Below are 12731 nucleotides of genomic sequence, written 5' to 3' on the forward strand. Positions count from 1 at the left end.
TTACAATTATAATTTTTTTTTTTTTTTTTTTATAATAATAATAAAATAATTTTAAGATTCATTTTTATTTTTAATATAAAATAAATGTAAATTAAAGCAATATATATAAACATATGTACATGTATATATATTTTATATTTATTTCCTTTTGTCAATATTATTCTTTTTTATATGCATAAATTTTGTTCATATATATCATTCTTTTATATATATAATATTAAAAACTTTTTTTTCTTTTTTCTTTTTTCTTTTTTTTTTTTTTTCTTGCTTTGCAAGCACATAAACATAGTATTTTAAAACAACATTTAAAAAAATATAAAATTAAGAAATAAAATTTTGAATAATTAAAATATTAAACATTAAAAAAAAAGTATGATCTTAAAACTGTCTAAATTTTTTACAACATAAAATAATCAAGAGAAAACATATGAAAATAGAAAAAATTAAAAATGTAATACATACATATTCATTCTTAAATATACATATACACAATGTTCTTATCAATTTTATAAAAAAAAAATTACGTATATGTTATTATAATTAATTTTTAGTATTGTCAATATTTTGTAAATATATAAGCAATGCTATAAGTTTTATCCTTCTTTTTTGTTCGTGTAACTATTTAAGTATTTTTTGAAATTATGTGTATATTTAACTAATTAAAATAGTCTATATAACTTATGTTTTATTTTTTTTTTATTTCTTTGATTATTCATAGCGAAAAATGTCTAATGAATTAATGCATATATAAATATTTTTACCATACTTATACTTTTCTCTGAGTTAATAAAAACATTACACTTATTAATACTATCTTATTAATTCATTTATATATATAATTTAAAAAGTATATGTTAAAGAATATTTTAAAAAAAGTATTAATTATAGTATTTTTATAAAATTTTAAAAGAATTGAGCGAATTTTTTTTCCAATTATTTAGTCTTAATTTTTTTTTTTTTTTTAATGCATCATTTTCTTTATTTTAAATTATGAAACTGTTTAAAAAAAAAAACATAAATAATTGCTTTTGTTTTTACTTATTTTTTTTTCTTTTATTAATTATATATTCAATATTAATAAAAGAAAATCTAAAATACTATTTATTAAAAGATTTATTTAAATAATAAATATATAGACAAGACAAGATGCTTCATTTAAACAACAATAAAAGATAAATATTTATTATTCTCATTAGTTTAATACTCATAAAACTTTTTACTACAAATTAGTGATAAATCACATAATTTTTAATAGTTTTTAATTATTGAATTTACATTTAAATGTACACATTCTGTTAGTATATGACAACATTTATAAGTAGTAAAGAAATACTTTAACTAAGAAAAAAGATACACTTCATATCTTTATTGATTATATTGATATTGTAATTATGTTTATTCATAAAACAGTTTAACATATATGTTTAAACTCTTTTCTTTTTTATTAAATATTATAATATATATATTATTTTTAAATTTTCTTTTGTATACATAAAATAATATCCTTAAACAATTTATCTATAATTTATTAAAATGATGTTACTTTTCTTTTTTTTTAATAAATAATAACACCTTTTACATTTTTTTATATGCACCATAAAAAAAAGTAAATTAAAAAAAATAAAATAAAATAAATAATAAAAATCTACAAATACTCAACAAATAGAAAAATAGAACAATTCATTAATATAAAATAAAAGATTATTTAATAGAGAATATAATAAAGAAATGAAATAGAATAATTATTTGCACGCACACATAATAAAAAAGCTTCATACAAAATCTATGATTTATTTTTTTTAGAATTAATAATAAAATGAATATTCTTTAGGAAACTGAATGTAAAGTACTCACTATTTAATTTTATTTCATTTAAAAAGATAGAATTTTTATAATAAAATAATATTGTTGTTTTTTTTAACCATTCTATACGTTTTATTTATTTATTATTATTTTTTTTTTTTTTTTTTAATGTGCTTTAATAGAAAAAATACTTTTTCAAATAAATTTTATAAAATAAATATATTATAAAAAAGTAAAATTCTATTCATTCAATTTGAAAAATATATATTATATTCTACAAACAATATAAATTTTCCTATGTTATTATAATAATGCATATGTGTATATGTTGGTTTCTTAAAATGGCATTGTGCATTTTACATATAGAAAAAAATGAAATATCACATATGAGAATTTAAGAGAAATGATAATATATAAATATTTTATAATTTTATGAAAAAAAAAGTAACTTCAATTGTTTATATAAAATTCAAAAAGTGTAATACACATTTTTTGAATTTTATAGAAAAGTTATTTAAAAAATTTGTATAGTATATTATGTGATTTTAATTATTATACAAACACGTAAGTTGAAGTCTATCAAAAATTTAATTTTTTTAATGAACACTTTTCTGCATAATTATATAATTGATGTATTATAATTTCTGCAGCACTTTTCTTTCTAATACATAATTTATTGTTTGTTCTATATATTAAATATGGAATATTGTTGATTAAAAATTTGGAAAAAAAAAAAAAAATGAAAAAAAAATATGTAACACGTTATATCAGATATTTATTATAAATTTTTTATATATGAACTAATTGTATTTAGTTTTTTTTTCTTTGTTTTTTGTTATATTAAAATATTTTTGTAAAATTTTTTTTAAATATATGCATATTCAAAATTTAACACTAAAAAAAATAATAATAATAATATGGCAATTTTTTAATTATTACTTTTACATTTTTAAATAACTTTTAATCTTTTTTTTGTTTTTTTATTATCTCTTCGGATAGGTGTTTCTTGAGGTTTTTTTTTTCCCCCTTTTTTTGTAAAATAAATAACACATAAATTTTCCAATTTTTTTTAATCAAATGAACACTAAGCAAAGATATTTGTAATTTTTTTAATCAAATATGCATTACTTAAAAAGACTTAATCTTTCCTTTTTTTATCATTAGTTTATATCAATTGTAATTTATAATGTAGGATTAATTTGTTGTTTACTTGTTTACTTTTTATAAAATATGTATATATTTGAATAATTTTTATATATTTATATATACATGCATCTCATTAATTAGGTAATTAGGTATTAATTTTTTTTTTTCCCCTATTATTATTTATGAATTTTTTTTTTTTTTTACTATTTCTTGTATTCTTATAAAATATTTATCAATTTTTTTTATTGTTTACTCATTTCTTTTTGTTTTCTCTTACAATATATATACTAGAAAATAGTTCATAAAAATAAAAAGAGAACAAAAAAAATAATAACAATGCAGAATATAATAGATGAATATGAAATAATCGGAAAAATTGATGAAGAAAAAAATAATACTTCTAACAGTTTGTTAAATAATGAAAAACTTAACAAAAATAATGATATAGCAGATGAAAGTAATTGTGAATTGGCAAAATCAGATGAATATACAAACGAATTATTATCAGGTAACTCTATATTCAACATATCAATGAATTCTAAAAAAAATGAAATAGATAATATAAAAATAATAGAAGTAGAAAAAAATATAAATGATGATACAAAAAGAAAATGTTTAAATAATGTATCAAATCTCAGAGATAACAAAATAGAAATAACAGACAATTATGAACTAAATTATAATGATGATAATGAATCAGAATTTTTAAATGAAAAAAATAATGAAAATTCTAATGATAAGAATATACATAATGGGGAAATAAATGATAGTAAATTGAATAAAGTAGGTGATAATATAATTAGTAATGAAAAGATTAAGAAAAATACTGGAAATAATGAAAAAGAAAGCAACAATATAGTATTAAGAGAAGAATTAAATAAAGATACTATAATTAATAATAAAGATATATTGAAGACAACTAACAATGATAAAAATAATTGTAAAAGGCATTATAAAGTTTTAATACATGCCCCTGCTTGTTGGAAAGGTGAAAAATTCAATTCTACACCATTTATTTTTGTATACGACAAATCAATAAATTTTTTTACATATAGTGAATCACCATTAGAAATTGAAAAATATATTATTGATATAAGTTCAGATGATTTTGAAAATAGAGTATTAACCATAATATTTTATGATTCCTTATTCGCATGCTCTACCGCTTCCCTTCTTATGAATAATAACAAGAGTGAATTAGAACGCTTGCCTAAACCGCTTAGTGTTTTTTACTTACCATTATCTAAGTTAGATTTAAATAATGATTCTGTAAAATATAGATTAGCCTTAAGAACAAATAGTATTTTATGTAATATTAATATAAAAGAAGCCATTAGTTTATTTAATAATAGTTCAAAGATAAGCGGTCAAAATGTAAATAAATTCAGTTTGCATTTTATTTTAAAAAATAATAATTATTCAGACAATGATACTTATAATTACTTAAATTATCAAACAAAAATGTATGGAATTCCAAGATCTAATTTATCGTCATGCATACAAAAACACAAATTGAATCATAAAAATTTACAAAATACTAAGATAAGTTTATTAAATTCATCAAAAAGTCAAGTTAATTGTTTCAAAAATTCTCAAAATAATGATCAATATATATCATTAGAAAAATTGAAACATAGATGGGAAAGCTACACACATATAAATATGAATCATATGAAAAATACAGACAATACTATAGTAAAAAAAAATTCTAAGTTAGAAACATGCGATATTTCAAATGATAATGAATCGTTTATTAATAAAGTAAAAACAGAAATACCTATTAAAAATAAAATAAATTTTTACAATAACAAAGATGAAAAGTTTAGAGATTATTTGTTGAATAATCAATTATATAAACATTCAAATGAAAAAATTAATGACAATGCATCCAACTATAGTAGAGCAAAATCATATGCATTGATACCTAATATAAAATCAACAAATGAATTTGATATTAAAGACGATGTGTTACCAGATGATAGTGCTTCTATGATTCATGTTTTTGACAAAGAATCTGGTATATCAGAAAAAGGAAAAAATTTAAAAGAAGGAAGTACATTAACAAGTAATTTTAGAGTAGTTAATAATATGTTTTCTTCTGTCAAGCAAATAATGAAAAAAAGATATGAAATGAAAGATTCTGCAAATAATAAATATGGAATAAATAAAAAGGAAAAAATCAATGATTCAAATAATAAAAATTTATATAATGATATTAATGAAGAAAAATCTGTTTGTTATTCCCAAATTCAAAACTTAAAATGTTATAACGCTAATAATTCTGTATGTTCATCTTATGCAAAAAATGATGATAACTTAATTTTAGCTATTAAAGAAATAAAACAATGGATGGAAAAAATTGAAGATAAAGTTAGTAATATATCATATGAAAAAAGTGAAATTAATTTGAATAGCTTAAATAAGAAAGATGAAAAATATAATAAAATTTTAAAATTTTTAATAAAAAGTGTAAAAAATCACATAAAATCCAAAAATAAAGATATTTTTAAAAGCTGTTATTTAAATATTAGAAATTTATATCTTATGAAAAAAAATGAAAAAGTGAAATTTGAAAATAAGTTATTATTAAGAAACTATAGTACACTTAAAACAAAATATAAAAATGTATTAGTTAATATATGTAAAAAAAATTTTTTACTAAAATATTATTCTATAAGAGATAAATTTCATTATAATAAAAAATACGAAAACATGATGAGGCATTTACAATTAGAAAAGAACGATTTGCTAAACATAATTGAAGAAAAAAAGTTTGAGCAAGAAAATAATTTAAATATAAATCTTATGTTATCTGAAGAATTAAAAAAATTACAAGAAGAAAAAGAATCAATTCTCAATAAAAATTATTTTTATAAAAATGAAAAAGACATTACAGCTAACAAATATGAATCTTTACTTAAAGAATACAACATTTTAAAAGAAGAAATAGAAAGTCTAAAGAAAGAAAATGAAAATATGAAAAATGAAAATGAAAACATTAAAAAAGAAAAGGAATCTTTAAAGAAAGAATTAGGAGATACAAAAGCAAAATATTTTAATTTGACTGGAATATTAGAAGGAGAAGAAAAAATATATAGTAAAAAGGTGGAAGAGTTAGAACAAAAACTTAATAAAGTTACAAATGAAAAAAACACTCTTATTAATGAAATTAAAGATGAAATCGATAAGTTCACAAAAATTTTAAATGAAAAAAATGAAGAAAATATCAGAATAAAAGAAAAATTAAAAGAATTAAAAAATATAGAAGAAAAATATAAAAATACTCAAATAAGTTTCGATTCCCTCAAAAAAGAATTTGAGAAATCTTTTGATGAAGTACAATTAATTTTAAAAGAAATGATTCAAAAAGAAAAAGAGTATACCAAAAAATATAATAATTCTATTAAGACTTTAGAAGAAGAGTATAAAGAAAAAATAGAAAAGATGAACGATGAAAAAGAGATTTTATTAAATGAAAATAATTATTACAAAGATTTATGTAAAAACCAATTCAACAAAATTATTGGGGTTGATGATAGTCTCACTACAACAGAGAAATTATTAGAACATGTTTTATCTCAGTATCCTCAATTATTTAATGAATTTAGAAATAATTCTAGAACAAATTTATTAAATAAATCATTTGGAAAAATGCATTATGAAAATATACATGCTGTAAGAGATAATATTAAATTAATTAGAAAGTCATTAAGTCATTTCAAAATGAGCTGCAAAAATAATTCATTTAATTTTCAAGTTTATCCTGATTCAAAGAAATGCAATAGAAAAATAAGTTATTTAAGTACTAGAAGTAAACGAATTAATAGTATTTCAAGAAACTGCGAAAATTATCAAAAGATAAAAGATGGTAAAAATTTACATTTTGATTTTGAAAATGACGAATCTGAATTATATAACAAAAGAAATATCAGTAATAACGTTAGTAGGAAAAATTCTATTATTTCAGTCAATACTAAAAAATATATAGATGTTAAAAAAAAAATAGAAAATTATGATGTGGAGTTACATAAAAAGGATTCTACATTAAATAGAAGCGTTTTTGCTAATAAAAAAAACAATGTTGTCTTAATTTCTGAAAACAAAAATAATATTCGTAAAATAAGAAATGAGATAAATAGTCTCGAAAATAGTGAAATGAATACATTAAAAAATACTAAAAGAGAGTATGTTGAAATAGAGCAATGTTTTAAAAAAGATGATGAAAAGAAATATAATAACAACAATGAAAAAAGCAGTGATGATACAGTTAATAAAAGCGATTATCAAAATATTTATAAAGAAAATAATGTTAGTAATAATCTTAATAAAAATGAAAAATTAAATATAGATAGAAATGATGAAATATATAATAATTTAAACAGAGATATAAATGAATTAAACAATATTGACATAGTAAATATGTATGAAAATGATAATGATTCTAATCATATTAACATTTCTGAAAATTCGGTTACGGATATAGACATTATAGGAAAAAATGACATAAAAGATGATAATTATAGTGAAAATAATAATGAAGAAACAAAAAATAATGATAAAGATATTGTAGAAGAAGATAAAATTATAAATGCAAATAATAAAGAAAAAAATAGTCAATTAGATAAAAATAATTTCAATGAAATAATATCTTTTATAGAAAAAAATGTTATTAAAAATTCAGAATCTTTGAATAGTAAATTTAATGAAAACTCAAATGATAACTATAATAATGCTTTTAAATATAGTACCCATTGTTTCGATAATATAGGTAATAAAACAATAAATAAGGGGAATAAATATTCCATTAAAACAGATAAAATTTTGAGAAAAACCAATTCATCTATTACTTCTTATAAATCATTATATACTACTAAAAGTACAGATAAACTTAAAAATGTCGACAAAGTAGTTAAAGCTTCTTCCGATAGCAGTTCAATTAAAAATATAAGTAATAATTCCAAATTACAAAACAAAAATAATATAACAACAAACATAAAAAAAAACTATCAAAAAAATGTGAGCAATACTATATCAGTAGGAAAATCAGTTATAAATACAACAAAAAAAAATTCTTCCATGATATATCAAAAGATAAACGAAGGCAATTCATATAATAATGAAGGCACACCCAGAACATATACAACTCATTATAAATGCAAAAATATTGATGAATTTAGTAATATTAAAAAGGATGATTCAAAAAATTCTAAATATTCTAAGGTTTCTCTAATAAAAAAAAACTTGACACCTGATAAATTTAGAAATAAAACTATTACAAATAAAACTATTATTTCAAAAAAGTAACTTTTTTTTATTTTTTTTATTTCTTGATTGTCATTTAAACAACATATCTTTGAATATGAAAATGTTATGTTTACATCATTATTTTAAATTTATCTTACAATGTTAAAAATATATATTTTTTATGAAATATTAAAAAATGTAAAAAATAAATTTTTTTTTTTTATTTCTTATAATTTTTTTAAACATTTGTTAATAAAACAATATTTCTGAATCTTCTTTAAAATTAAAAAAAAAAAAAACATATGTATATAAATAATTTAATATCATAAAATTGCAATATAATATTATTTGAACATTTTTAGTTTATTTAAGAAATTGTTTAAAAGATATTAAAAAAAAAAAAAAAAATTTAAGAATTTTCCTTCTTTATTAATTTTAATAGGATCTGCTTTATTCTGCTATTTTCCTTAAAATATTCGCCTTTTTCAAAATCTAAATATTGAGAAACCTTTAACCATGTTTTATCTTCTAAATTTTCTTCTTTTTTTTTCTCTTCTGATTTTTTTTTGTTAAATAATTTTTTTTTTTCTTCAACTTTAATGGCCATTTCTTCATACCATTTCTTTAAATCTTCTGCTGCTTTTTCTTTTATTTCTATTTTTTTTCTTTTTTCATATTCTTTTCTCTCTTCTATTCTTTTTAATCTTTCGATTTCCCAAATATTGGATTCTTCTGTATCTGATATGTCTGATTCTTTTTCAAAAAATTGTTCATAAGAATTTTCAAAAGACATTTTACTTTCTCTTCGTGGAAGTGTTATGTTTTTATTGGAGTTCTCATTTTTACTGCTGCTATAATTATTATTACTGCTTGATCTTTCACTTTCTCTTTTATTTGAATTAACATCACCGTAGAAATTATTTAAAGAATTGTCAACATTATTGTAGCTTATATTCTCATTAAAATTATCATTTAAATTGTTTAATTTATCCAATTCATTTATTTCATAGCTATCATTGTTGGGAATATTACCATATGGTTGATTATTACTAAAATGATCATAACTGTTAAAATTAAATTGATCAAAATCATTTAATTCACTCATCTTTATATATATAATATATAAAAAAAAATATTTTTTTTTTTTTTAAAATGTTTTATTTTTTTTTTTCTATCCTAATGCATAGTATGATTTTATTATTTGTCATTAAATTTGAAATAAAAATATATATAAACAAAAATAAAATGAAATATTTAAATATATAATAGACTCAAATGATAATTGTATACTTCAATAAACACAAAAAAAGTTACACCTTTTAACTATTTACTTTTTTTTAATACGAACACGTCTTAAATAAAGAATAAATATACCTATAAAATTACAAAACAGATAAACTAGTAATAAATGAAAATTTTAATAGATTCAAAAATAGTATTCTATGAAAAATAAATCATTAACTTTAATTTTCTTATATATAAGTACATATGTATGTTTCTTCTCTTTTTGAAATTTATAAAATACAAAAAAAAAACAACAAATTATGTTTTTAATTTCATTTAATACATTTATTATTTTTTTTATTTATTTATTTATATATTTATTTTATTTTTTTGTAAATATTTTCTTTTCTTTTTTAGTATAGGAAAATTTTATTTTTAAAATTTAAAAGAAAAAAGAAAATATATAAATTTACATATATTATGTAAATATATTTCTCTTTTTTTTTTTTTTGCAACTAAAAATTTTTTATACATATACACACAATTATTATTTTATATAATCAATCTTATTCTTCTATTGCTCTAGCATTCAACTACACATGATTCTATTTAAGATTTTTTATTTTATTTTTATATTAATAAATGTACCCATTTACATTTTTGTTTTGGTAAAAAAGTACAAAATTTATATATGCCTTTAATTATTGTAAAAATTAATTATTACAAGAAAAAAAAATCATAAGCTAAAACTTATATATCAAAATTTTTGTTTTTCATATGTAATAATACTTATATGTTTAACAAAAAAAAAAAAATATTATCAATTTAATTTTATTTTTTCTTTTAATGCATTACTATATTTCGGCATTTTTTCTTCGTGAAGAAAATTTTATTATATGGAAATATTCGGTAATAAAAACATACATATATATTTCAAGGAAAAATGAATATATGTTAAATAATAAATAAAATTTTAAAATCTTTATATTATTAAGCCATAATTTATATATATATATATATTTTTTTTTTTTTTATTTTAAAAAATACAGTATCATCAATCTGAAAAACTGCTGTGCATGGAATAAAAATAAAAAAAAGAAATTGCTAAGTAGTATATTTTTTTATTCAACTATACTTTTTTTAATTTACATTTCAACATTTTTAAGTATTAAAATTAAGTATTACAACTTCCTAAAAAAGATAATGAATAGAAAAAAAAAATTTATGCCTTAATTTTTATTCAATGTATTTTTTTTTTTTATAATTTTAATATTATGTTACGATATTCTCTCAAATTTAGAGTAAGAACTTTATATTGAACAATATAAATATATATTTTTTTCGTTATTAATATTATATTTTATATATTATAATTGTTATTTAGTGTTCACTTTTTCATTATATTTGTATCTTTATTTTATATATATATTAATTATAGGATATACCTATATTTAATCGATCATTAAAAATTAAAATTCTTTTTTTTTTCTACAATTGTTTTTTTTAATAAATGATAAGTGTTTTTTAATAACAACAAATTAAATGTAATATATTATAAAAGAAAAAATTATTCACAAAATTTAAAAAAAAATTCATTGAAATTTCGTTTTGTATTTATACTAATTTTCCCAATTTTTTTTTTCACAACTAATAAACATATATTTATAATATATATTTGAAACAATAAATATTTTAAAAATAAAGATGAATAGATGGGACTTTAACTTAAGAAAATATGATCAAAAATGTGAAAATTTAATAGAACCTTTTGGATATAAATTTGTCAATGAAGCCAAAAATGTATATGGTCCTGGAGATAGTTATTTAAAAGTAGAAAAAAGTTTCAGCCATTTAAATAAATTAAATAAAAATGATAATAACAAATCTAATATTTCCGAAGAAAACAAAAAAATTCTTAATAAAATGGCATGGGGTATTTGCATTAATTCAATTAAAGGGTTAGCAATGAACTTATTTGTTATGTTTATGTCAGGTGGAGCATCAGGTATTTTTGGTATTATTTTTATTATATATTCTATTTATAATATTTTGAAATCATTACTTAATGTAAATGATGCATTTAAAGGTGTGGAAAATAATACCAAACATAAATTTTTGTTACAAAAAATTTGCTTTATAATAATTAATTGTTCAGTTTTTATATATATAATGAATGTTTGTTCAAAAAGCGGGTTATTACCAATAAGATCAGGTGACTATTTTTATTATATTCCTCATAAAAAAATTAAACAGAAAGGTGTGGGGAATTTTTTTTAAGAATAATAAAATAATACATAATAAATTTTTTTTTTTCTTTTTTTTTTTTGTCTAAATAAAATTCTGAATTTTTTTATAATTTTTTTTTAAATTTCATTTAAGTAAATTTTGAATTAAATATAATAATTATTTTATTTTTTCATAAATTTTTATATAACTACAATTATAAGTTCTTAAAATATAAATATTATTTGCATCTAATTTATTTTTTACTTACAAAATTATTATATATATATACAAATAAAATTTATTTTTAAATAATTACTAAAATATATAAAAAAATAGTTCACTCATAATAAAAAAAAGGAAGTTAAAATTTCTTTTTATTATTATATTTTAGAAAAGATAATCTTTAAATAAATTTCTAATACACACTTTTATTAAAAAAAGAAAAGAGATAAAGCACGCTAGTATTAATATTCGTTAGCTTAAATATAACTTCATACTAAAATTTTTTTTTTGTACTCAATACTAAAGTAATAATTTTATGATTAAAAAAAAATTTAATATATGTGTATATTATTAAGTATTACTTTATATAAGAAAAAGTCTATATGAAAATATTTAAGAATTTGTGAAAATATTTAAATTATTTTATAGAATAATTTTCTTTACTTTGAGCTTATTTATAAAAAAATTTTATAAAAAGAATTAAGATTTAAAAAAAAAAAATATATATTAATAATTTTTCATTTTTATAAATATATTTTTAATGTTGCGTTCTATTTTTATATTGACTAGACTATCATTATAATAAACTTTTTTTCTCTCTCTTCATTAAGATATTACTCTCAATTTTGTTTATATATATATATTTATATAATATTTTTTTACTCAAAAAAAAAATTACACAAATATGCGATTGAGTTTTTGTAGTATTTTTGAGCATATAGCAAAAATTATACATTGAAAAAAAAAATTAAGCATGGATTTAAGTACAAACTTGATAAACACAATTAGAGCTTATAGCATGCATTAAAAAATACAGAAACAAAAAAAAAATAATAAAAGTTTAGTTAAAAGTATATGTAAGTAAA

At 17.5% G+C, this 12731-nt stretch overlaps 3 protein-coding genes across 3 annotated transcripts; 2 read left to right on the forward strand and 1 right to left on the reverse strand.

Annotated features, from left to right (window-relative positions):
• Nucleotides 1-3285: 3285 nt before the first annotated feature.
• PRELSG_1315500 (conserved Plasmodium protein, unknown function) lies at nt 3286-8253 on the forward strand (the record flags this gene model as incomplete). The annotated part of the gene is made up of 1 exon (XM_028678682.1): nt 3286-8253. One exon carries the CDS (start codon nt 3286-3288, stop codon nt 8251-8253), a length of 4968 nt encoding a protein of 1655 aa, XP_028535803.1.
• Nucleotides 8254-8602: 349 nt separating this feature from the next.
• On the reverse strand, nt 8603-9298 carry PRELSG_1315600 (conserved Plasmodium protein, unknown function; the record flags this gene model as incomplete). The annotated part of the gene is made up of 1 exon (XM_028678683.1): nt 8603-9298. The coding sequence occupies one exon, from the start codon at nt 9296-9298 to the stop codon at nt 8603-8605; it is 696 nt and encodes a 231-aa protein (XP_028535804.1).
• Nucleotides 9299-11121: 1823 nt separating this feature from the next.
• Nucleotides 11122-11694, forward strand: EMC4 (ER membrane protein complex subunit 4, putative; the record flags this gene model as incomplete). Its single annotated transcript, XM_028678684.1, has 1 exon — nt 11122-11694. One exon carries the CDS (start codon nt 11122-11124, stop codon nt 11692-11694), a length of 573 nt encoding a protein of 190 aa, XP_028535805.1.
• Between the last annotated feature and the right edge of the window lie 1037 nt (nt 11695-12731).

This window comes from Plasmodium relictum (assembly GCF_900005765.1).
Source record: "Plasmodium relictum strain SGS1 genome assembly, chromosome: 13".
NCBI lineage: Eukaryota > Apicomplexa > Aconoidasida > Haemosporida > Plasmodiidae > Plasmodium > Plasmodium relictum.